This window comes from Mus caroli, chromosome 4 (genome assembly GCF_900094665.2).
Source record: "Mus caroli chromosome 4, CAROLI_EIJ_v1.1, whole genome shotgun sequence".
Classification (NCBI taxonomy): domain Eukaryota; kingdom Metazoa; phylum Chordata; class Mammalia; order Rodentia; family Muridae; genus Mus; species Mus caroli.
In genome coordinates this window covers 111,573,541-111,597,913 of record NC_034573.1, presented here as the reverse complement: position 1 = coordinate 111,597,913, position 24,373 = coordinate 111,573,541, and the positions used below count along the sequence as shown (strand labels likewise).

General features: G+C 42.4%; 1 protein-coding gene across 1 annotated transcript in view; it reads left to right on the top strand.

The window, feature by feature from the left end:
- Positions 1-23,226, top strand: part of Zmpste24 (zinc metallopeptidase STE24) — a 39,209-nt gene extending 15,983 nt beyond the window's left edge. Inside the window, exons 6-10 of the mRNA XM_021160898.2 lie at positions 1,321-1,462; positions 8,009-8,193; positions 13,555-13,659; positions 16,052-16,195; positions 21,236-23,226. Coding sequence (XP_021016557.1) covers positions 1,321-1,462; positions 8,009-8,193; positions 13,555-13,659; positions 16,052-16,195; positions 21,236-21,460 — 801 coding nt within the window. The 3' untranslated portion in view covers positions 21,461-23,226. The remainder of the gene's footprint in view (positions 1-1,320; positions 1,463-8,008; positions 8,194-13,554; positions 13,660-16,051; positions 16,196-21,235) is intronic.
- The last annotated feature ends 1,147 nt before the right edge of the window (positions 23,227-24,373 follow it).

Below are 24,373 nucleotides of genomic sequence, written 5' to 3'. Positions count from 1 at the left end.
AGGGTTTCTCTGTGTAGTCGTGGCTGTCCTGGAACTCACTCTGTAGCCCAGGCTGGCCTCGAACTCAGAAATCCGCCTGCCTCTGCCTCCCGAGTGCTGGGATTAAAGGCGTGCGCCACCACACCCGGCTCTTATCCTAACTCTTAATGTTTGCCAGAAGCTAGTGATCTGGCTGCCTGGCAACTGAGACAGGACTTGTAAGTTTAGCCAAAATGGATGACTTTTTTTATTGATGTATCCTCTCCAACTCCCAGTGCCTAAAAGGCCTTAATGTTTTGAATTAGTAGATTTACGAGAGACAAGAAATTAAATCATAGGGGTAAGGATGTAGCTCAGTTGATAGAGTGCTTGTCTAGCATGCACAGGATCCTAGCTCAGTCCCCAGTACTTCATAACACAGGTGTGAAGACAGGAGGATCAGAAGTTCAAAACCATCCTCAGCTGTATATGGAGGGCAGTCAGGGATAGAGACCCTGTCTTTTAAAAAGCATATGCTTCCCTTACCCAGCTTTCTCCCACCCTCCCTTCCTATTCCCTTTTTCTGTATCCCTTTCCTCCTTTAATTGTTTGTTTTTTTGTTTGTTTGTTTGTTTGTTTTAAAAAAGAAGCATCCTGCTCTTCAGTTCAGGCTAGCCCCAAAGCTACTATGTAGCCTAGGCTGGCCTCAGATTCATGGCAATCCTCTTACCTCAGCCTGCTGAGTGCTGATACAGGCATTCCCCACCATGCTTCTTTTCCCCTTCCCCTTCCCCTTCCCTCCTGTCTTCCCTCTCTCCTCTCTACTGCATTTTCCTTCCTTACATCCTTTTCCTTCTCTGTTTCTCAAATTCTAATCTGCTTCATCACAATCATACAGGCAAGGGGAACATTCACAGACCCTAGAAAATACCATCTGTCAGTTCTTCAGCTCCATTGGTGATGAGGGTTATTTCCACCTGAATTGTGTGGTGTTTGTTGCTTTATCTCTCACTGGTGGGATCGAGATCAGAAAATGAGCTACTTGTCTTTAAATACCTGTAATATGGCAAAGACGGAGAAAATACTCTAGAAGTGCCATTTCTACCAGCATGAACAAGTGTGTGTTATAGTTGGCTTACAGTGCCAGAAATCCCCAAGAAAGGCTGCTGATTAGGCCCAGAGTTCTTAGTCACTGTTAGTAGCATTATCTTCTAAAATCCAGTTGACTTGCGTGGTGTTATTACAGTGCTATTTTGATTTAATTTACTAAATAATGTCCTGGGTGTTTGTTGGATGAACATAATTATATTATATAATTAAGTTGTTATTAATGAACAGTCTTTCCTGTTACTTATTTTTCAGGTTCTTGTCACCATTTATGCTGACTATATTGCCCCTCTGTTTGACAAATTCACACCTCTACCGGAGGGAGAGCTTAAGCAGGAAATTGAAGTGATGGCAAAGGGTATTGGCTTCCCTCTGACTAAGGTGTATGTTGTTGAAGGTAAGGCCGCCTGGGGGTGAGGAGAGTGCTCTGAGTGCTCTGTTCTTACGTCAGTCCATCTTTATTGTTTATGTTTGTTACTTAGAAAATAGGGTCAGATTTTACAGTTGGCTTTTTAAGATTTATAGAATCTGCACAGGAGAGATGACTCAGCAGTTAAGACTCATGGGTGTTCTTCCAGAGGAGCCAAGTTGGATTTATAACATCTACATAGTGGCTCACAATTGCCTGTAATGTAAAATTTTAGAAATGAAATAAAAATACAGAAAAAAAAAAGATTTATAGGAACTTATGGCATTTCTTCGTATAGAAACTGGTAGCCTGATGCCAAATCCAGTTTTTGTCTGCTACTCTGTTTGATTAACCATATAGTACTGTTCTTAATCTTTGGTCAAAGCCTTTTTACTATCTCATCCTGTACTGTATAGTAGACCAAAACTCACCCTATTGTCTGCCTGGCTCCTTTGGGTAATTGAATTGGACTCTTGAATGATTAGCTATATAGCACTAGTTTAAAGGCTGTAAAACAAAACCAGTTTTGTGGCTTTGTTTCCCCTAGCAGAACATCAGTGTCCCAGGGGGTCTCTAATCTGTGGTACCATCAGACACCTCACATTATTAAACTGTTTTTCTGTTTGCCTTGGGGCGTTGAGCCACCTGTTAGTTTCATAAGACTGATTAAGTTTCACAGAGGCTGCCAAATTAAGAGAATAACAGTTGGGTATGTGTCAGGATTTCAGTTTAAAATAAGTATAAAAGATTCTGTCTCAGCAGCTTACTAGCTATGGGATCTTAAAAGAATCACTTCTTCCCTCTATCTTTCAACAGTGCGTCCTCTGAATGGTAGTTCTCTGTAAAAAGCAAGCTATTCACTGTTGAGAGCTATGTGGCCTACAGTATTCTTCAGAGGTTCAGTTCTATATGGCAGAAGCAGCCACAGACAGGGCATAAGCATGGAACCTGGCTGTGTTCCAGTAAGACTACATGCAAACAAGCACCACCTTGCATTTGATTTGAAGCCATAGTTTGCTGGTGCCTACTACAAACTAAACTGTTACCAATGAGAAGCAATTGCAAAGTGGAAGAACAAAGATGGCTGTCACTAGAATGAGCAGCTGCAAAAGTACGTCAGTCTGACAGGCCTCTGTAAGTCAGGGTAAAGAGTTTGAGACCGTCACAAGTAGCCAAACCTGACCTCAGAATTACTCTACAATTGAGGTTGACTGTGAACTCTTGACCTTATTCCCTCTGCTTCCCTCGTGTTGGGATTACAGGTGTGAGCCACCACACACAGCCAGGAGACTGTCCTGGGCTTCTGCATAGGAATGCATCATAGGACAAGGCAAGAACAGAAGCACTGAGAGCAGTGAGAAGGCTATTTGGGCAGTCTAGACTAGATGGGGTCGGGCTGTGGTTGTGGTTGTTGTTTTCTTTTGTTATGTTTTAGACTTGCGCAAAGTTGATGAAGAAAAACAAAGACTGTTGCTGCCACTTGCTGATTTACATACAGGGAAATGAGGAGAGACATTAGGATAACTAACAGCCTGGATTTGATGTGGACAGTCATAAATGGCAGCTTGTTGAGAGGGAATAGAGTTTGAAGAAGAGTGGATTCATAAGGAACTAAGAGTTCTCATGTCTGTGCTAGTATTGAAATAGCTTTAAACACCATCTTAGTCATAGCTCTGCAACAGCTAGCAATTTAAGCAGAGGAATTTCTTTTTTTTCTTTGTTTTGTTTTGTTTTGTTTTGTTTTTTTGGTTTTTTTCGAGACAGGGTTTCTCTGTGTAGCCCTGGCTGACCTGGAACTCACTCTGTAGACCAGGCTGGCCTCAAACCCAGAAATGAACTCAGAAATCCACCTGCCTCTGCCTCCCAAGTGCTGGGATTAAAGTCGTGCGCCACCACTGCCCGGCAGGAATTTCTTATTGATAACTACAACATCTCCAGAAAGCTGTTTGCCAACCTTAAGAAATGGATTTTTAGATGGGTGGTTATCGGCTCAGACTCATAGAGTGGAGCCAGTATGGATGGGGAGGTTACATTGTTGCCACTGCAGAATCCTCTATTCAAGGCTTATATCACTTAATCTCATTGACAAGCAGCTTATCTTCCATGAGGACCTGAGTTTAATCTCCAGAATCCATATAAAAATGCCTTGTGTAGTGGCACTCAGTGGTATTCCCTGTGCTAGGGAGGTAGAGGCCAGAGGATCCTTGGAGCACACTGGCCAGCCAGTGTAGCCTAGGCCAATAAGAGGCCTTATCTCAAAGAAAGTGGATGGCATTTTGAGGATAACACCTGAGATTGTTCCGTGGTCTTCACGTGTGTCCAGCCTCGACATGGGGTCAGAGTTCTCAGCTGGAAGCAGGGATGTCTGGAAGGCACATAATAAACACACACAGACTACTTTTTGGGTACAAACTGACAGGCAATTTTTCAAGGCTTAAAGTTACTCTCTCCTCTCTCTCTCTCTCTCTCTCTCTCTCTCTCTCTCAAAACTTGAGGCTGCACACACTCTGCATTCTCTTGCGCGCTCTGCTTTTGTCCTGTATGTTTTTCTTTTCTTGAACTCCCACACCCCTACACACCCTTTCACTCACACACACACTCTTCACACACATCTCTCACACACACACCACATGCACTCTCCTTTCACTCACACACACTCTCCATACACTCTCCACATTCTCTTCACTCACTTTTCACATTCACCTCATGCACACCTCACTCTCACCTCACTCACTCTCCACTTGCTCTTCATGTGCTCTTCACGTGCTCTTCATGTGCTCTTCACGTGCTCTCTCACCTTTTTCTTGCCCCAGTTTTATTGATACTCTTGGAGTAGCAGGTAGAAAAAAAAAAGAGAGAGAGATTATATAATTATTGCCAAATTAAATTCAAAAGATAACCTCATCCCACAAAGAATCAAGAATTACAATTGTTCCCCAAAGCTTCAAACTTTCCCTATTCCCAGGCCCGAACTTACCATTATTTAAATTTTAACTTTTGACTTACTATACTTCAGAATTCAGAACTCTGAGATCAGCTACTTGCATTTTCCTGTGAAGTTCTAATGATAAATGACATGGGCAAAGCTGCCAGGCAGTGGCCAGAAATAATTAAGTTAACCCTTAACTCAGTAGTTTTGCTCATTAGCTTTCTGCTTCTGTTCATTGCACACAATGACTCTCCTGAGTCCCAGTGTTTTGACTTAGCTTTACTAATGTATAATTTTATGCATTCTATACTTTCTTATCCAGGAACCACTCTCAAATGTTGTACAAAACTTATTTTATAACTTTAATAGTTTTTTCCTAGCCGGGCAGTGGTGTCGCACGCCTTTATCCCAGCACTTGGGAAGCAGAGGCAGGTGGATTTCTGAGTTCGAGGCCAGCCTGGTCTACAAAGTGAGTTCCAGGACAGCCAGGGCTACACAGAGAAACCCTGTCTCAAAAAAACAAAAACAAACAAACAAACAAAATATAGTTTTTTCCTTTCTCGGGGTCCCAGTGTTGGCTCTATTTCATTTTCTAATAATTTCTTCAAACCTTTTTTGCAAGTCAAACATTAATCTGAAACTACCATTGTGCAGTTATTGCATTGTTTCCAAGCTGAGTGCACAGCATGTACCTGGGCCATGAGGACTGTGCTGTGCTGTGCCCCTATGCCTTGATTTTTAATTGTTTAAGAATCATTGCATCAAGGAACATCTAGTTTCACAGAATTCACCAAAGCAGTAGGAGAAAGAAGTAGGAAAGTCAGATATAATAGAATAACTATGTACATCAGGACCAACTGAAAAGCAGTCATGTACAAATGAAATCTATACAGCCGTTGTCCGGGGCTAAGGTTAGGAGAAAGGGGAACAACTGGGTTTTTTTTGTTGTTTTTTTTTTTACAAATTGTTGCTAAAAGCTACTGAGATGTCTCCATCCCAGCCTACTGCAGGCAATCGCTTATTTTAGATGGTGGGTCCCCTGCAGGGATGTGTCTCCTGCTTCTTGGGATCCCAGATGCCATCCTTTTTTATAAGGAACAGCCACAGGCTTCTGAGATGTTTCCATTCCAGCCTGCTGCAGGCAGTCCTTGTCACCCCAGCACACATGTACACACATACATGTGCACACATATGTGTACCTACACACACAAACATATAAATACATTGTTTAAAAAGTAGTGGAGGCTGGAAAGACGGGTTAGTGGTTAAGAGCATTTGTTGCTCTTTCAGAGGACCCAAATTCAATTCCCAGCATCAGTGCGGTGACTAACAACTAGAACTCTAGTACTGGGGGATCTCTCACCCTCTTCTGGCCTTGTAGGCACCAGACACACACATGGTGCACACCCATACATATAAATCTAAAAATAATTTAAATAAGTATTTTATTTTGTTTGTTTTGGGGGGAGGTGTTTGGTTTGTGTTGTTTTTAGTAAAACCCTAGCATCTCTGTCACTGGCAGGTGCAGAATGAATTCTTGACTGCTTTGCTTCTTTTTGTGACTCTGACTATTCAGAATTCTCAGGGCTGCATCTCACCCACTAAGCTGCTGCACAGGCTAGTTGCCAGGAGTTCCCGAGGAAGCAAATACCTGGCTCTTAAGTTTCCCAAGTGAGAAGTAGTCTCATGAGATCTTCACTGGGTGAAATTCCCTGAGCTCTGAAAGGAGATTCAGTAGTGGACAGGAGAAGAGGCATAAAGATATGAGCATCTCGGGCTTGAAGAGAAGGCTCTGCAGTTAAGGACATTTGCTGCTCTTCCAGAGGCCCAGAGTTTGGTTCCCAGCACCCACCCTGGTTGGCTAACAACCACTCTGGCCCCCTGGGGATTCTTTGCCCTCTTTTGGCCTCTACAGGCACTCACACATGTGTGTATACACACACTCATACACGTTCATAAAAACTTTTAACTCTTATTAAACAACAAATAATGGGTGGAGGGTGGTCCAGTGAATAGAGGCACTCGCTTCCACGTCTGAGGACTACATGGTAGGAAGAGAGAACCAATTCCTGCAGGTTGTCCTCCGATCTCCACATTAGCCAAGGTACATGCATACACACAAAAATAAATAATCTAGCCTGGAGAGTTGGATCAGCAGTTGAGTGCTTGCCTTGAAAGCATGAGGAGTAAGTTTGGATCTGAGCAGCTCCCTAATGGGTAGGAAGTCCCATAAACACCTGTATCTGCAGCTCCAAGGGTCATCTGGTCTCCAATCCCTGCCCCCCTGCCCCCACACACATAAATTAAAATTTTAAATTCCTTATAGAATACAAAGAAGTTGAGGTCTATTCCAGGGCTTCTCCTATAGCTGCATATTGTTGGAAACCCCTCATACAGTTGCTGGTTTTGTATCACACACAGGGCTATTTCTCAGGTCTGTGGGAAGGGACTACAAGATGGCCAACAAAACATATGAAAGCCCTTAATCGACATTCTGAGTAGCAGCTTACAAATGGGTATGAACTTGGCTTGTTCATGTTCATAGCACTGACTACATCGAGAAGCAGGCAGATCCATATAACCTAAAGCGATCCTGAAGGAAATTGCTTAAAGTGAGATTCCAAAGATCTTAGATGGGGATTTTGAAGCTTTGTCCAAATGCTCACAATTAGGTACAGGCAGGAGAATCCCGAGCAGACCAAGTTTAGGAAGAACTAAGGTGGCCTTGTTGGGTGAAAGAAGGAGTCATAACTTGTGAGTTCCTTTTTTTTTTTTTTTAAAGATTTTTATGGGTTGTTTTATTTTTTAGATTTTTCATTTTATGTATATGAATGTTTTGTTTAAATGGATGTCTGTGCACTACATGCGTGCTTAATGCTCTCTCAGGTCAGAAGAGGGTGTTGGATCCCTGGATCCATTGGAACTAAAGTTATAGTTGGTTGAGTCACCATGTGGCTGCTGGTAATTGACCCGTTCTCATACCACAATGAAGAACATTTGGAAATTGGAGAAATACATAAAATAGAAAGTAATATGTACCACAATTCAGGAACTCTCAGCTTCTCTTGAAAGTTTTGGTATGTTGTCTTCCAGTCTTAACAGAGCATTCTCTGATAACAGGTGTCTTCTTTTTTAAAAAGAAAACTGAGAACAGAGACAAACAAAATCCATACTTCTGGGTCCCCATGAACTATATTTCCTTACTTTGGTATTTTTTCTCATAGACTTGGATTTATGCCATTCTGTTGACATGCACATCTTTTAATAATATGATAACCTTATATATGTGTGGCATTTTGTATTCTTCACTATACTTTGGTGAGATTTTCTCTTGCTAAATTCCACTATATATAAATATTTTTTTCTAGCTGCTTAAAATTCCATTCCATAGCTTTGCCGCAGTTTAATCATTTCACACTGGTGGGTACTTTGGCTTATTTTACTATTGCTACACACCAGGGAACATAAGTGGAGCAGGGTGACAGCCACCCCACTGCTGCTAGTGAATTATATTAATACAGTCTTTCAGTGTTAATGCCCTTCCCACTGGTTCCAGAGGACCCCTGGTGTTTTAACTGTTCCCTGCTTTGGACTGTCTTCCATAGGATCTAAGCGTTCCTCCCACAGCAATGCTTACTTTTATGGCTTCTTCAAGAACAAGAGAATAGTTTTGTTTGACACTCTACTAGAAGAGTACTCTGTACCAAACAAAGACAACCAGGAGGAGGCTGGCATGGAGCCCCGCAATGAAGGTGAAGGGGACAGTGAAGAAGTAAAAGCTAAAGTGAAAGTGAGTTCTTTCTTCCTCGGAGCCTTTGACTTATAATAATAATACGAGTTTCCATGCTGTGTGTGGGCCTCACAGAGACCAAGTACAAACACTACAACTCTTAAGGTGCTGCTGTTTGTGAGAAATGTCTGCCATTCCCACATGCTAAGCCACCAAACTTTCATAAGATGTACATATTAAAACTGAAAGATCTTATTTTTTTTAATATTATGTAATAGCTTTTTCTGTGCGAGAGTGCATGTGTGTGTGTGTGTGTGTGTGTACACCATGTGTAAAAATGGAAATCAGGACAACTTGTAGTTGATTTTCTCTATATTGTCAGTCCTGGGGATTATACTCAGCTAGCCAGTACAGGTGACAATTGTGGAGTATCCACCAGGGAAGACACAGCTTGAAGCCAATAAAAGTCTTTGTAGCAGCCGCAACTACTCAGTGTACTCACCATAGCCCCAATATAGCCTTTCTTAGGGTGAACTTTCAAGCACAGAAACCATACCTGAGTTGACATGCTTCAGTTAACAAGAACAGTTAGTGACAAGTGAAACTACAGAAGCAAAAAAGCAAGGTTAGTACATTTAGAGACTTCCCACAACTGTGGACTTTGATGGATCAGGCCTTTGTTTTCATTTTTTGGCCAGTGGTGCTGTCTATGTGCTAAGTTTTATGGAGTCCGTTGTGTTCAGGTCTGGGGGCCTGTTATCCCTGACCTTTACCCAATGACCCATCTCATTGGCCCATATTCCTTTTATGTTTATGATCAAAGAATTTCTGCAGACAAAGGAGATAAACATTTAGCTTTTGTGTAACTGAGGCATACCAGTTAATAGGCTTTCCTGGCTTTACTTTGGCAGTGGACAGAGTCAAGACCTGATCCTGTCATTTAGTCAGTGAGGATCCTTGGGTACATTATGTAATTGAATCGGTTTTATTTGCTTTTATCACTTATGAAATATATGCTTTCTACTGAACTATTTTGCTTCGCATTAAAAATATAAAAGTAGTCAGGGAAGGTGGTGCATACCTTTAATTTAATTGCAGTACCCAAGAGGCAGAAACAAGTGATTTGAGGCTAGCCTGGTCTACGGAGAACGTGCCAGGGCTGTCAAAAGTATACAAAAGTAGGGAATAGGAATGTAGCTCTGTTGGTAAAGTGCTTGCCTAGCATGTACAAGACACAAGTCACGATGGGTCACACCTCTAATCCAGCACTCAGGAAAGCACTGGGGTTAGAAGAGGAGTCTAACTTTTTTTTAGATTTATTTTATGAATGAGTGCATATGTGTATACCATAACACATGTCTAGAGATCAGAGAGCACTGATTCTCTGCTTCCACCTTTTCTTGAGTTCCAGGGACTAAACTCAGATCTCCAGACTTTTGGGTAAAGACCTTTTTAACCCATTGAGTTGTCTCACCAGCCCAAGAAAACTTTCCTGTTTATTCATTTGTTTGTTTATTTTTAAGACAGGTTCTCTATACATAGCCCTGGGTGCCCAGAAACTCACTGTATAGATGAGGCTGGCCTCAAACTCAGAGATCCACCTGTCTCTGCCTTTAAGTGCTGGTATTAAAGGCCTGTGCCACCACATCCAGCCCCAAGAAAACTTTTCTTAAATTGGACCTGAAAATCTAAAAGCATTGCTGGATGAGGTCAGCTAATGCTGACTAATAAAATTTAAAATATAATATAAATGGATGAGGAGGGGATAGCAAGAAATAATAACAATAGTCTTCAGAAATAACCCCTAGTTAATTATATGTGGGATTGCATATGCCCTTCATCTGTTCCCATGTGAGACGATTATAAATCCCTATCCACTCACCAGCTACATAGCTCTGGACAAGTGATTTAAGCTTTCTGAACTTCTGATCCCTTCAGGCAAAAGTAAGGCTGGCAGTGTTTTTTCAACCTTGGCATTATTGGACTGGATAGTACTTTGTTGTGATGTTTGGCAGCCTCTATGGCTTATCTCCACTTGAAACTGGTGACACTACTTTTTTTTTTTTTCAATTGTCTATTAGATATTTTCTTCATTTACATTTCAAATGCTATCCTGAAAGACCCCTATACCCTCCCCTCGCCCTGCTCCCCTACCCACCCACTCCCATTTCTTGGCCCTGGCGTTCCCCTGTACTGGGGCATATAAAGTTTGCAAGACCAAGGGCCTCTCTCTTCTGCTTCATATGCAGCTAGAGACATGAGCTCTGGGGGTACTGGTTAGTTCATATTGTTGTTCCTCCTATAGGGTTGCAGACCCCTTCAGCTCCTTGGGTACTTTCTCCAGCTCCTCCATTGGGGGCTCTGTGTTCCATCCAATAGATGACTGTGAGCATCCACTTCTGTATTTGCCAGGCACTGGCATAGCCTCACAAGAGACAGCTATATCAGGGTCCTTTCAGCAAAATCTTGCTGGCATATGCAATAGTGTCTGCATTTGGTGGCTGATTATGGGATGGATCCCCGAGTGGAGGAATGGATACAGAAAATGTGGTACATTTACTCAATGGAGTACTACTCAGCTATTAAAAACAATGAATTTATGAAATTCTTAGGCAAATGGATGTATCTGGAGGATATCATCCTGAGTGAGGTAATCCAATCACAAAGAATTTACTTGATATCCACTCACTGATGAGTGGATATTAGCCCAGAAACTTAGAATACCCAAGATACAATTTGCAAAACACAAGAAAATCAAGAAGGAGGAAGACCAACACGTGGATACTTCATTCCTTCTTTGAATAGGGAACAAAATACCCATGGAAGGAGTTACAGAGAAAAGGTTTGGAGCTGAGACAAAAGGATGGACCGTTCAGTGACACTTCTTTTATGCACTCACATATTACAACCAAAACCCCTCCAGTCCTTGGATGGGAGTGGGGCAGAATCAGAATAGTGCAAGTTCTCTTGTGTTTGAGAAATGGTAATTCCAAGATGCTCGCCGTTCAGAGTTCTGAGCTGAAGTTAAAATGCCCATGAAATCTCTTGTGCTTTTTCTTTTAAGCTCTGGAAAATAATGATTGTCATTTGAGTATTTATTTTCATTTTAAAGGGATGATCTGGTAAGGGGCCTGTACCTGTTATGAATATCTAGATGAGACAATTTCTGTGCAAGGATTAAATAATATGGTAAAGGGGTTAGTGCCTCTGATTTGTTTTAAGAAATTATTTATTATTTTATGGATATTGATGGTTTGCCTGCATGTATGTCTGTGTAAGGGTGTCAGATATCCTGGAACTGAAGTTACAGACAGTTGTGAGCTGCCATCTGAGTGCTGGGAATTGAAAGACTATCCAGTGCCTTTAACACTGAGCCATCTCTCCAGACCAGCCCAGTGCCCTTGAATTTTTAAAGGACTAATTTATTGTTATGTGTATGAGTGTTGTGTGTGGGTAAGTGCATAGTCCAGAGCAAAGTGTCTGGGTCCTCTGCAGCCAGACTTAGAGGCAATTTTGAGCCACCTGACATGGATATCGAGAACCAAACCCAAATTCTCTAGAAGAGCAGAAAGCCCTCTTAGTTTGATTGGTTGGTTTGTTTTGTTTTATCTTATTCATGCGTGTGTGTGTGTGTGTGTGTGTGTGTGTGTGTTTATGTGTGTTTTGCCTACATGTATGAATGCACTATGTGCATGGTTGGTACCTGGAGAGGGCAGAAGAGGGGATCAGATATCCTGGAACTGGAATTATGTAGGATTTTTGAGTCACCATGTGTGTGCTGGGAATCAAACCTGGGCCCTCTTTAAGAGCAACAAATGGGTCAGCCCGTGGGTGGGTGGGTGGGTGGGTGGATTGGTCGGTTGGTTGGTTGATTGGTTGAAGACAATATTGAATGACTGGGAAGATGTCCCAGTGGGTAAGAGTTGTTCTACAAACTTGAGGCCCTGAATCCGAATCCCTGGCACCCTTGTAAACAGCCAGGCATGGAGACAGGCAGGTCCTACTGACAGCCAAAACTGAGCTTCTGTGTGAGAACTTGTCTCAAGGCTAAGATGCACACCTGCACATTCACATGCACCACAAGCATGTGAATATGTACACACACACACACACACACGACAGTAGAATGATGTATGTGGCCCATATTGGTGTGGACCTTGCTATACAGCCTAGTCAGGCTTCAAATTTGGGACCCTCTGCTTCAAGCTCTTGAGTGTTAACATATGCATGAGCTATCCTAACCAGCTTTTTGTTTTGTTGTGTTTTGGTTTTTTTTTTTTTTGACCTGGAACTCACTTTGTAGACCAGGCTGGCCTCAAACTCAGAAATCTGCCTGCCTCCGCCTCCCAAGTGCTGGGATTAAATGTGTGCCTAAAATTTGTCCCTCCGATGTCCTGCCCTATTTTTGTTGTTGTTGTTGTGCTGGGAATTAGAACCATACCCTTGTACACATTAGACGAGTGTTCAACCATCAGGCTCTCTATGTCCCTACTCCTAAGGCTCTTTTTTTTTTTTTTTTTTTAAGATATATATGATGAGTACACTGTAGCTGTCTTCAGACACAACAGAAGAGGGCATCTGATCCCATTACAGATGGTTGTGAGCCACCATGTGGCTGCTGAGAATTGAACTCAAGACTTCTGGAAGAGCAGTCAGTGCTCTTAACCTCTGAGCTTCCTGGGGCTCTATTTTTAAATTGCCATTACTGGTGTGTTTTTGAGTCCTGAGTGAGAAGTGCATATTTGTAGACATTTGCAAAATAGGAAAGGTATAAAGTAGTCAAGCTGTCAGGTGATGGTGGTGCAAACCTTTAATCTCAGCACTTCAAAGGCAGAGGCAAGTGGATCTCTGAGTTCGAGGCCAACCTAGTCTTCAGAGTGAGTTCCAGGCCAGAGATAAATAAATAATTTAATTAATTAATTAATTAACTAACTAATGAATACATAGTCAAGTCACTGTTATCTATCATTGATACAGTCGACTGCTCCTAATACCGTGCTGTGCTTCCTGTCAGCATATCCAATGGATGTATACATAACTGTTACTTGATCTCATCATGATCACCATCGGTTTCTATGTCCAAACAAACTTGGAGGATGAGGTTTCTAAGGGGTTTAGGATGTGGCTGCCAAGTCGTTTCATTATGATTTGTTTAACCCTTATCTTATTGATAAAGATTTATGCTTTTTCCAATTTTTCTTTTACCCAATCTAAGTTAGTCTAGGGAATTAAACTTAGTGAAGCTGGAGCCTGTCTTGTTTATATTTCTGTTGTTGGGACATAACAAAATATCTCACATGGGTGAATGCTCTGTTATGCAAAGTTCTATACTAAAGTCTGGTGTTTAATTAGATGGGTCAAGGCTAAAGATATAAATGAATTAAAGGTTACTAATCAGTTTTCCTGTTTTCTTTGATTCAGAATAAGAAACAAGGATGTAAAAATGAGGAGGTACTGGCTGTGCTTGGCCATGAACTGGGGCACTGGAAGTTGGGACACACAGTAAAAAATATCATTATTAGTCAGGTAAGTTTGGCATGACAGTTTTATTTTATTTTGTTTTGTTTTGTTTGAGACGGTGTCTCATGTAGTTGAAACTGGCCTGGTGTTCACTATGTAGCCAAGGATGACCTTAAACTCTTGATCCTTCTGCCTTTACCTACCATCTGTAATCTTTTTGTTGTTGTTGTTTTGGTTTGGTTTGGTTTTTTTAAGACAGGGTTTTTCCATATAGCCCCAGCTGTCCTGGAACTCACTATGTAGACCAGGCTGGCCTCAAACTCAGAAATGTGTCACCACCACCCTGCCCACCTGTAATCTTAAGAGCTCAGGAGGCCCAGGCAGAAAGATCTCAGGTTGATGGGGCTGACAAACTGGCCTAAGAGTTGAAGGTACTTGCTACCAAGCCTAAGTTTGACCCCCAGGACTCACATGATGGAAGGAAGAACCAACTCCCTTAATCTGTCCTCTGACCCTCTGTTCTTGCACTGTGGCATGTGTTCTTGTGCACACACATAAGCATAAACAAGATAAGTAAAAAAATGTTAGAAGCTGAAGGCTGTTTTGAGCTATGCAGCAATGTCCAGGCCAGACTGAGCTATATAAAAAGAAAAGCTAAGTAAGTACATACAGCATGCCAGGCCCGAGCTATTATATAATGATGGGTTAAGACAAACCTCAAGCCAGGAGCGTGTTACAGCCTTGTAATCCATTCAGGAAGCTGAGGCAGGAGGATCACAACTTTGAGGCTAAGCTACCTGGCTTCTCTTTGAGGTTCCCTGAGTGGTCTGAGGCAATCCCTTAATTTCTCTCTGCCTCCATTCTTCATTGAATCATACAGCATAGTGCTGGTTAAGACATATGTAGATAGGCCTGCCAGAGTTTGGGATGTCCCAGGAGCATGGTGAGTACATGTTAGCGTTCACTGCTGTTACCATCATTGCTCTTACTCCCAGAGCTGCTCAGATATGTGAGTGTGAAACCAGAGGAACAGAACCAGGCAAGCTGTACATTAAAATGCTTCTTAAACTTGGTGAGATTGTTCAGCATACAAAGGCACTTGCCACCAAGTCTGACAATATTAGATTGATCCCTGGGGCCCACCTGTTAGAAGGCAAGAACTGACTCCTGCAGGTTGTCCTTCCGACCTCCACATGCTTACCATGGCATACACACTGCTGCAAAGACACAGACATTTTAACTCACTTTGTAGACCAGACTGGCCTCAAACTCAGAGGTCTTATTGGCCTTTGCCTCTTGAGTGCTGGGATTAAAAATGTGTGCCACCACTGCATGGTTTCTGTATATTTTTATCTACTTTTTAAAGGTTTTAAAAGACTTGTTTGTAAGATAAAATTTTTAAAAACATTTTGTTGTTGTGATTATTTTTCAAGTGAAGGTCTGTATGTCTGTATATGGATATGTGTACTTGAGGGCAGGTGCCCACAGAAGCCAGAGGCATAGGATCCCCTGAAGCTGTACTTAAAGATGGTTCTAAGCCACATGATATTGGTGCTGGGAACTGAACCCAAATTCTTTGCAAGAGTAGCCAGTGCTTTTACCTGCTGAGCTCTCTCTCCAGCACTAAAATCTTCTTCCATGGCAGGCATTTTGGCACTTCAGCTGGTGCTAGCATAACATGTTATTATATGTGTTATATATAAAATTTTAAGATTAAAAATGTGAAGCCAGGGAGTGGTGGCACGTGCCTGTAATCCCAGCACTTGGGAGGCAGAGGCAGGTGGATTTCTGAGTTCAAGGCCAGCCTGGTCTACCGAGTGAGTTCCAGGACAGCCAGGGCTATACAGAGAAACCCTGTCTCAAAAAAAAAAAAAAAAAAAAGATTAAAAGTGTATGTTTTGAATGCCTCCTACCTGAGGCAGAAGGATTGTGATTGTGAGGCCAGCATGGGCTACCTAGCAAGACCCTCTGAACCTTAGTTATGGTTTCTATTGCAGTGATAAAATGCCATGACCAAAAGCAACCTGGGAAGTTGTGTTTCTCTCATATATATATATCTGCCTGCAATGGTTCTCAGCCTGTGGATCTTGACACCTTTGGGGGTCCCATATCAGATATCCTGCATATCAGATACTTACATTACAACTTATAACAGTAGCAAAATTATAGTTATAAAGTAGCAACAAAATAATTTTACTGTTGGGGATCACCACAACATGAGGAAGTAAATATATTAAAGGGTTGCAATATTAAGTTGAGAACCTCTAATACATAAAGGAACATTGCTTACTGCCTCGATCCTCATGGCTTGCTTAGCCTGCTTTCTTATACAATCCAGAACCACCTGCCCAGGGGTGGCAACATCCATAGAGCTGGGCCCTCCCACATCAATCAAGAAAATGCACTACAGGCTTGCTTAGCATCCTGGTAACATACAGTGTTGTGCCCTCTTTTCTAGATGAATTCTTTCCTATGTTTTTTCTTGTTTGCTGTATTAATTGGTCGAAGGGAACTTTTTGCCGCCTTTGGTTTTTATGACAGCCAACCCACTCTGATCGGACTCTTGATCATCTTTCAGTTTATTTTCTCACCTTACAATGAGGTAATGTATGCTTTTTAAAACTACCATATAATATGGTTTTTGCCTGTTTCAAATCTAGACTCTTTGGGGTAGTGTAAAAAAATAAAGTTCTATAATCTTCTAGTTCCTCACTGACAGATTGGACAGTATACAAGTAGCAGGGAAACCTGAGAGGAAGTAACTGAAGGAGCTGAGTGCTCACAACACTTTCAGGAGATAAAATGAGAGAGGTGGCGCCTAGCAATCAAAACCTTGTTGTGTACCTCAGAGCTGCAGTAGCTGGAGCTCAGCCATGTGGTCACCAGTGTGGGTGTGAGAAATCTGTGTGTGAGAGAACAAGACAAATTATAACTGAATAGGTGACAGCTAGACTGGAAAGGGCTATGTGACAGTGTTCCTCTGATTGTTCACAGCAACTCTAAAGTTCCTTCCAGGACCCACTAAGCCAAAAGTGGGTATTTCACTAGTGAGCTTAGGAGCTAATCAGGAGCACGTGTGATTGAAAGAACCTAGTGGGGAAACCCCCACTCAATTCTCGATTCGGCGTGCACCCAAGAATCACGAACAGATGGCCACCTTGATGTAAAAGCATGAGGTAGTTTAATGACGGAGCTCCAGGCCGACACATATCTCCCGCAGGAGACAGAGGTGTTGACCACATGGTGGAGCCATAATGGCGAGCTCTGGGTTGAAACGTATCTCACGCAGGAGACAGTGGTTTCGACCCCGAGGCTTGGAAGCTAGGGACTTTTATAGAAAAGGGGTGGGGCTGGGGGGAGGAATTGGCGTGGTTTTACATGATTGGTCCATTTAAACATCAACAGACTGTCAGAAGGGTGGGAGATAGGGAGGCACCAGGCCAGTCAGGACATGTGACGACGGGCCTGCCCGGGCATGTCCTGGCCTGTTCTGCTATGTTCTCAGCCCCAGGTTTCAAAGCTCACAAACAACTCTTTGGGCTATTTGACATACATTACATGCATCACAGGTCTCAAGCTTTATTTCCTTTCATGATAAGACATGTTCATGAGACTATATTTCAGAGCAGAATCTCTTGGCATTTGCTAAGGCTTCCAGATGAAACCAAGAAATAATATTGGTGATCTTGAGGAACCTCCATTCATCCTTGAGACAGGTTCTAAAGACTTGGTTCTCAACCTTCCTAATGCTGTGACCCTTTAATACAGTTCCTTTATGTTGTGACATCCAACCATAAAATTGTTTTTGTTGCTACTTTGTGACTGTAATTTTGCTACTGTTATGAATTATAAATACATGATTTGCAGAATATCTGATATGAGACTTCTGTGAAATGGTTGTTTGACCCCAAAAATATTTGACCCCAAAAAGATCCACAGGTTGAGAACGGCTGCTCTAGAGTAAAAGTTATAAGGGAAATAGCTGTAAAGTGATGTCCACAGTGTTGCAGTAAATCTCCTCCCAAATATGCCCCAGCAATGAAATCACGACTCAGTTAATATGATTACACGCTGTGCGCCTAGATTGGGCAGATCTACCATATACTACCATCTTCCACATCTATGAGACCCCTTAGGACTTGCGGTTTCTCCAGGCCGTGTGCTTCTGTTATGCTTTTCTTCTTCCTCCTCCTCTGCGTCTTCTCACTCTTCCATTTTCTCCTTCTTTCTCCCACTTTCTGCTCCACCTTCCCTTTTTTCAGCCCAATCATCAGCTCTCCTTTATTTTACAAATTAAGGTTTATAGGAAGCAGGTTTACAGGAAATCACCTGAGTGCTGACTCATTCCTTATTCACAACCACTCACAGGAGAACAGAGTTAACAGCGAATATAATTAGCCCCAGGGCTATCCACAACACCACAGAACTAAATGTAACAGAGAACCTGTATTTATTATTTCTAAATTATAGACATTAAATTATTGGTTTTTTGGTTTTAAGATTTATTTTTATTATTTTAAACTATGTGTATGATGTTTGTGTATGGTACGTGCATGGAATGCAGAGGCCAGAGTTAGTGAATTCTCCTAAAACTGTAGGTATAGGCAGCTGTGAGCCACCTGACATGGCTGCTGGGAATCCAGCCTGCATCCCCTGGCAGAGCAGCATGTACTGTTAACTGCTGAGCTAGCTCTCCAGCCCCTAAAAATACACTTTTTAACTTTTGAGGAACGTATAAAATGCATTATGCAGTTTACTGCTTAAACATGGTTCAGAGCCAGGTGGTGATGGTGTACCCTTTAATCCCAGTGCTTGGGAGGCAGAGGCAAGTGGATCTCTGCGTTTGAGGCCAGCCTGGTTTAGAGTGAGTTCCAGGACAGCCAGAACCACATAGAGAAACCCTGTCTCAAAAACTATCAGCAGCAGCAACAATTAAAAAAAAAAACATAATACAGAATGCTTTTGTTTATCTCAGATTCGGTAAAATCACTGCACATACATAGTCATAAATAGTCCTCGAGCACCTTGCATTTTAATAGTTTTATTTAACTAATATTTTTCTTACCCCTTTGGGCTAATAATATCACTGTGCTTCCTCATTAGTCCATGTTTAGTTTTCTTTAACTGGCAGCCCAGCTTACAGGGGAGCTCCAGCTGAAGTAGAGGAGAGCCGCAGAAGCAGGGAGGAGAGCTGAGGGCTGGGAGGACAGTGCCACAGAAGCAGGGAAGAGGGCTGAGGGCTTGTTGTCTACTTGGGCCACTCAGAGGATTTGTTTTGTTTTGTCTCCTTACTCACTAGTTGAATTCACTTCACAAATGCTGAGATAAACGTAGTATTAGAGTGGTTTGGAATGTGATTAGTGCACAGATGTACTAACGGCTGATTTTTACGCTTTGAGTTGCCTGGGAGATCTATTTCAGAGGCACTGCTTATTTTAGCCGGCATGTCTTGTAAGCAGTGTCAGAGTTTAAGGGGCCTAACAGGAGAGATGCTGTCCTTGGATTGCCCTTTCAAAACAACTGGAGGGCTAGCTCAGTGTTTCAGAGTCAGTGCTGCTCTTCCTAGAACTCACGTCAGGCACTGCCTGTGACTCCAGCTCCGGAAGTCCCATCTGCAGACACCTATAGTCATGTAACCCATGCCCACGCTGCATGCATACACATAATTAGAATAAATTCTTTAAAATTATTGGAAACTTACAATAGAACAGATGATTAGTCATTTAGTGTATTTATGTATTAGAGCAAAAATCAAAGGCTGGTTGACTAGGGTACTTACAGGAGGTGAAGGACAAGAATGAGGGATTGTATGTTTGTTTGAGGGGCTTGTTTTTTATAGTTCTAAAAACTGAACCTAGGTCCTCACATGTGCTGGGGGAACATTGAGATAAGGTTATTAGAGCCAGTGAATGAAGGTTAGGGTAGGGGTTGCCTTTCTCCCCTTCCCTTCTTTCCTTTCGTGACATAGGGTCTCACTATCTTGTAATAAGGCTGGCCTCCGACTCCTGCCTCACCCTCCCAGTAGCTGGAGTGACAGGTACAGTCCACCTCATGTGGCTCAGATAGCCAAATCAAAATGTACATTCAAGATTTGAAAGAAATTTCATGCAGAATTGGATGGTAACAGACTCACAAACTTTATTAGGAAACTAGTATTTGTTAGTGGCAGAGAGAGACAGACAGTGAGCTCTATGCATAAGAATGCTTACCCATGTGTGTGCCTGTGGAGACCAGGAGGTAACATTGGATGCCTTCCTCTGTTGCTCTCCAAGGCCAGACATTCACACCGGGAATCTTCCTATGTCACTGAACCTGGCTGCCCAGCAAGCCCCTGAGAACTACCCCATCTCCCCACTCCTTAGCACTGGGGCTTCTGATACACATTTAGCCACCAATTCAAATTTGGGCCCTCAGGCTCACGCAGTAAGTACTTTACCCACAGAGCCATCTCCCCAGTCCCCAAAAGCAAAAGCAAAAAAGAAAATTTTTGTCAGTTTTTTTTTTTTCTTTCAGTTTTTTAGGACAAGGTTTCTCTATGTAGTCTTGGGGCTGTTCTAGAACTTGCTCTGTAGACCGGGCTGGCCTCAAACTCAGAAATCCACTTGCCTCTTCCCCCCGAGTGTTGATACAAAAACTTCTTAATCCCCCAGAATATATATTTTTCCCGGGAAAAGCTTCCCTCTCATAATGGTCTTTAGAAATTATGAACTGACTCTGAGATGTTGTAGGAGCCACTTGGAGAACAGTTCTGATGTGGGAGGCTGAAGTAGGAGGATCACGGGTGTGAGGCCAGCTACATAGGAAGACCATGGCCGTAACAAAACCAAACTTGAAACTATTATCAGAGGCTTTGTCATATTTTTTATAGCTCAGAGAAGACTTATTAGAGATAGATAGATGATCAAGAATATTAAGAGTGATTCTGTGGGCTGGAAAGATGGCTCAGTGGTAAAGAGCACTCACTGGCCTTGCAGAGGACCTGGGTTCATTTCCCAGCATCTACATGATGACTCAACCATCTATAATATAACTCCAAGTCAAAGGGATCATAAAGCCCACTTCTGACCTCTTTGGACACCAGGCAAAATACAAATACAAAATAAATAAATATCTGAAAAAGAACTCCAGATGAGGTAGTGGATTCCTATGATCCTAACTAGCACTTGGGATGGGGGCCAAAGGATGAGGAGTTTGAGGCCGGCCTGGGTTGTATGAAACCCAGTCTTAGAAAAACAGACAAAGCATATCAGAGACCGAAAGTGAGCACAGCTCTGACTGAGATGGTGGTGTGCACTGGCTTCAGAGTCACCCTTGTTCAGCACTAACCTCCAGCCCTGGGGCCTCTGGAAAACTGTCCAGTCCTTTGAGCGTCTCCCTCCTGACCTGTCCGGCAGAATAGAGAGGTTCTTAAGGAGCATGTGAAACTCCTTTTTAATAAGCTCTATACCTGTGTCTGGTCTGAAGCTTGGAGTGAAGGAAGCTCAGTTTGATAGCCCCCCACCTTGAGTCCCTAAGCTGTTGTCTCCTAGATTTGACTTGCCTTCTTCATGTCCTGACCAGCCTTCCTCCACAGCCAGGCTCATGAAGACTCACATGATAGCAAAGGCACCAGGTAACTAAAACCTTTGATCTCCTTCTGCAGGTTCTGTCTTTCTGCCTAACAGTCCTGAGCCGCAGATTTGAATTTCAAGCTGATGCTTTTGCCAAGAAACTTGGGAAGGCTAAAGACTTATATTCTGCTTTGATCAAGCTGAACAAAGATAACCTGGGATTCCCAGTTTCTGACTGGCTGTTTTCAACATGGCACTATTCACACCCTCCGCTTCTAGAGAGGCTTCAGGCTCTGAAAAACGCAAAACAAGACTGAGCCACTCAGGTCCCATGACTGGATACTCTTCTGGTTATTTCTGTCCTGGCAGCATGTTCCGGCTCTTGATGTTTTTAATTTTTTTAAGAAAAATGATTACGTACATAAAAGTCCAGATTTAAATACATTTACTATCTCATTTCAAAAATGATTTTAATAATCCATTTCTTAAAACACTGGATAAAATTTTGAGGCTTAATATTTTTAAAGCATAGTTTTATCTAGTATCTGATTTATCATCAATTTGTAAAATGATTTAAGGAAATGCACAACTTGTTCTATTTCTGCACTATGTGGAATCTGCACAGCGGGTTTTAGGTCGTATGTTCAAAGGTGGAAGCATCACCCCCAAGCACTTTTTGCAAAGCAGAAACAGAGTGGTCCCAAACCATTGCGCTGTACCTACATGGAATTTGTTCTTACCTGCGTGTTGTTATAATTTAGCCCAGCCAATCAGTGTTTTAAATAAGAAAGAAAAGTAAAAATTAGTAAGGCTAATGCTACTGAAATGAGTTGTTAGGCATGCTGTACTGTTGTAGTTACAAAGCATTCTGTTCTCTTTCTTGCCACACCAATCAGGAATTCCCTCCCTCCTTCCTCCTTTCCTTTTTTTTTTCCCTAACATAAGATCTCACTCTAGTCCTTGCTGGCCCCAAACTCATTCTTTAGCACAAGGTGGCCGAGAACCTGTATTAGGCCTCCTGCCTCAGTCTTCCTAATGTTGGGATTGCAGTTGTGAGCCGCCACATACCGCTTAGGAGTTGTCAATAGTGCTTGAGATTAGAAACCTTTTAAATCATTGACTTTGGGTTTGCTTTTAAGAAGGTCTTAATTTTAAACCAGGCTTGGTAGCACTTACATTTAATCTCAGCAACTGAGGCAGAAGCAGATGGACCTGTGAGCTGAGGCCAAGCCTGGTCTACATAGCAAGTTCCAGGCCAGCCAGGACTATATAATGAGGGGTCTCAAAGGTGGTAGAGTAAAAGTCCATCTCGGTTTTTACCCTTCCTTCCACCGGTCTTATTATGAGTAAACTAGCCTTTTCTCATTCATTTTTTTCCCAGTAAATAATAGTATATCCTTTTACTCAGCTGAAATTGCCATATTGTATACATCTCCCAATGTTAATTATGGTAGAATATTAAAAAAAAAGAGGAGATAACATTTGAAAAGACATAAAGGTGAAATATTCATGATTCTCTTATTACAGGAAAATATAGTTTTCTATCTTTTTTCAAGGACAGAAGTCTCTGCTTTTATTTTTGTAATTTTTTATTCACAAATCATAATTAGACCAGATTCCATTTTTTAAAAATTATAATTCTTGGTAGGCAGGCAGATGTTTACTTGCAGAGAAAGCGTCATAAAAGATTTCCAGTGGGAAAAGGTATATGCTTGACTGCTTCAAATGTCTGTCCACGTCCTGAGTGAGAGTCCTGCTGCGCCTGCCACTCCCAGTCACTGGTAGCGAGCGCCTCCTGGGCATTCAGTCCACAGTGTAATCGACTGTACACTATGGCATCTGCGCTCTGCTGACAAGTGACAAGGCATCTGCGATGCCTTCACATGGACCATAGTAGCGTCAGCTCACACTCAGCACTGCATTGTTTATTTCCTACAGCTACGCAGAACAGCCCACGGTTTCTCTCCAGCACCCTTTCCTGTGACTTCATGCTCAGATAACTGCCTTTCCTTCCTTCTGTGCCTTTAAAAACATATTTCAGTTCTGCACAAGTGAGACATTAAAAATTGCCAATGCAGATTTACGTCCTGGTGTTGGGTTTGATGTGATTTGTGCGTCATACATTTCCCAGATGTGTTGATCACCTACAGAAACAGTGCCACCTATGGACCTGTGAACGAACGGCCCTGAGTTTGGATGGGGTCAGCACCAGTACCAACACCACTCATGGCTGCCTCCTGCCTCTCCAGCATGTGCATCACCAGTTCTTGCTGATGTTCCCTCAGAAGCAACATTTGGAATTATTCTTTCTCCATTGCTGCAACCTCAAATTGTCTGGGGCTTGCTTTTTATTGTTCGGGCTGCCCTCTGCCTCCTCTGTCATCCAGATCAACTGGGAGATACCCCTGTGGATTCTGAAGCCCACAAAACCAGGATTGCCTATACCAGTGAGCAGATAACTGCCCTGTTGGAGTTGGAGCTCACCTCTGATCCTCAATTTCTAGTAACAGTAAGTAAGGTACAGTAGTCCCCACTCCCGGTAGTTTTTCTCTCTGGCTGTTGGCAGAAATACTAATAACCTTTGTCAAGTTGCTGGAGAGAAGCTTCCTCATAAGATATGATCTTATGTATCCCAGGCTGGCCTCAAACCTACTGGGTAGTTGAGGATAACCTTTATCTTCCTGTCTCCATGAGTGCTGGGATTACAGGCCAGCATGTGCTACCACATTTATGTGATGCTTGGCACTGAAACCAGAGCCTTGCTCATGCTAAACAAGCACTCTTATAAACTGAGCCACAGTGAAAACCCTACATACAATATATTTTCAGAACTGTTGTGTTAATTACTGTTACTCTCCCACTATTCCTAATTTAGAAGATATACACACACACATATACGTATATATATGTGTGTGTGTGTGTGTGTGTGTGTGTGTGTGTGTGTGTATCCATCCCAGTGACAGTACAGTAGGTATCAGAGGGCATCTTAGGAAAGGGAACTATAGGAATAAAGGCTTTGAAACAAGAGAGCAGCACCAGATGGCTAGAGGGTGGGAATGGTAAGTGCTAGAGGGATTGGGAGATGAAGCAGAAAGGACAGGCTTTACTGGGCCTTATGTGCCACTATGAGAATTCAGGCCTTGGGGGCTGAGACGTGGCTCAACTAGATAGAGTACTTGCCTAGGGTGCACAAGGTCCTTGGTTTGACCCTCGATACTTCAAGGATGGGG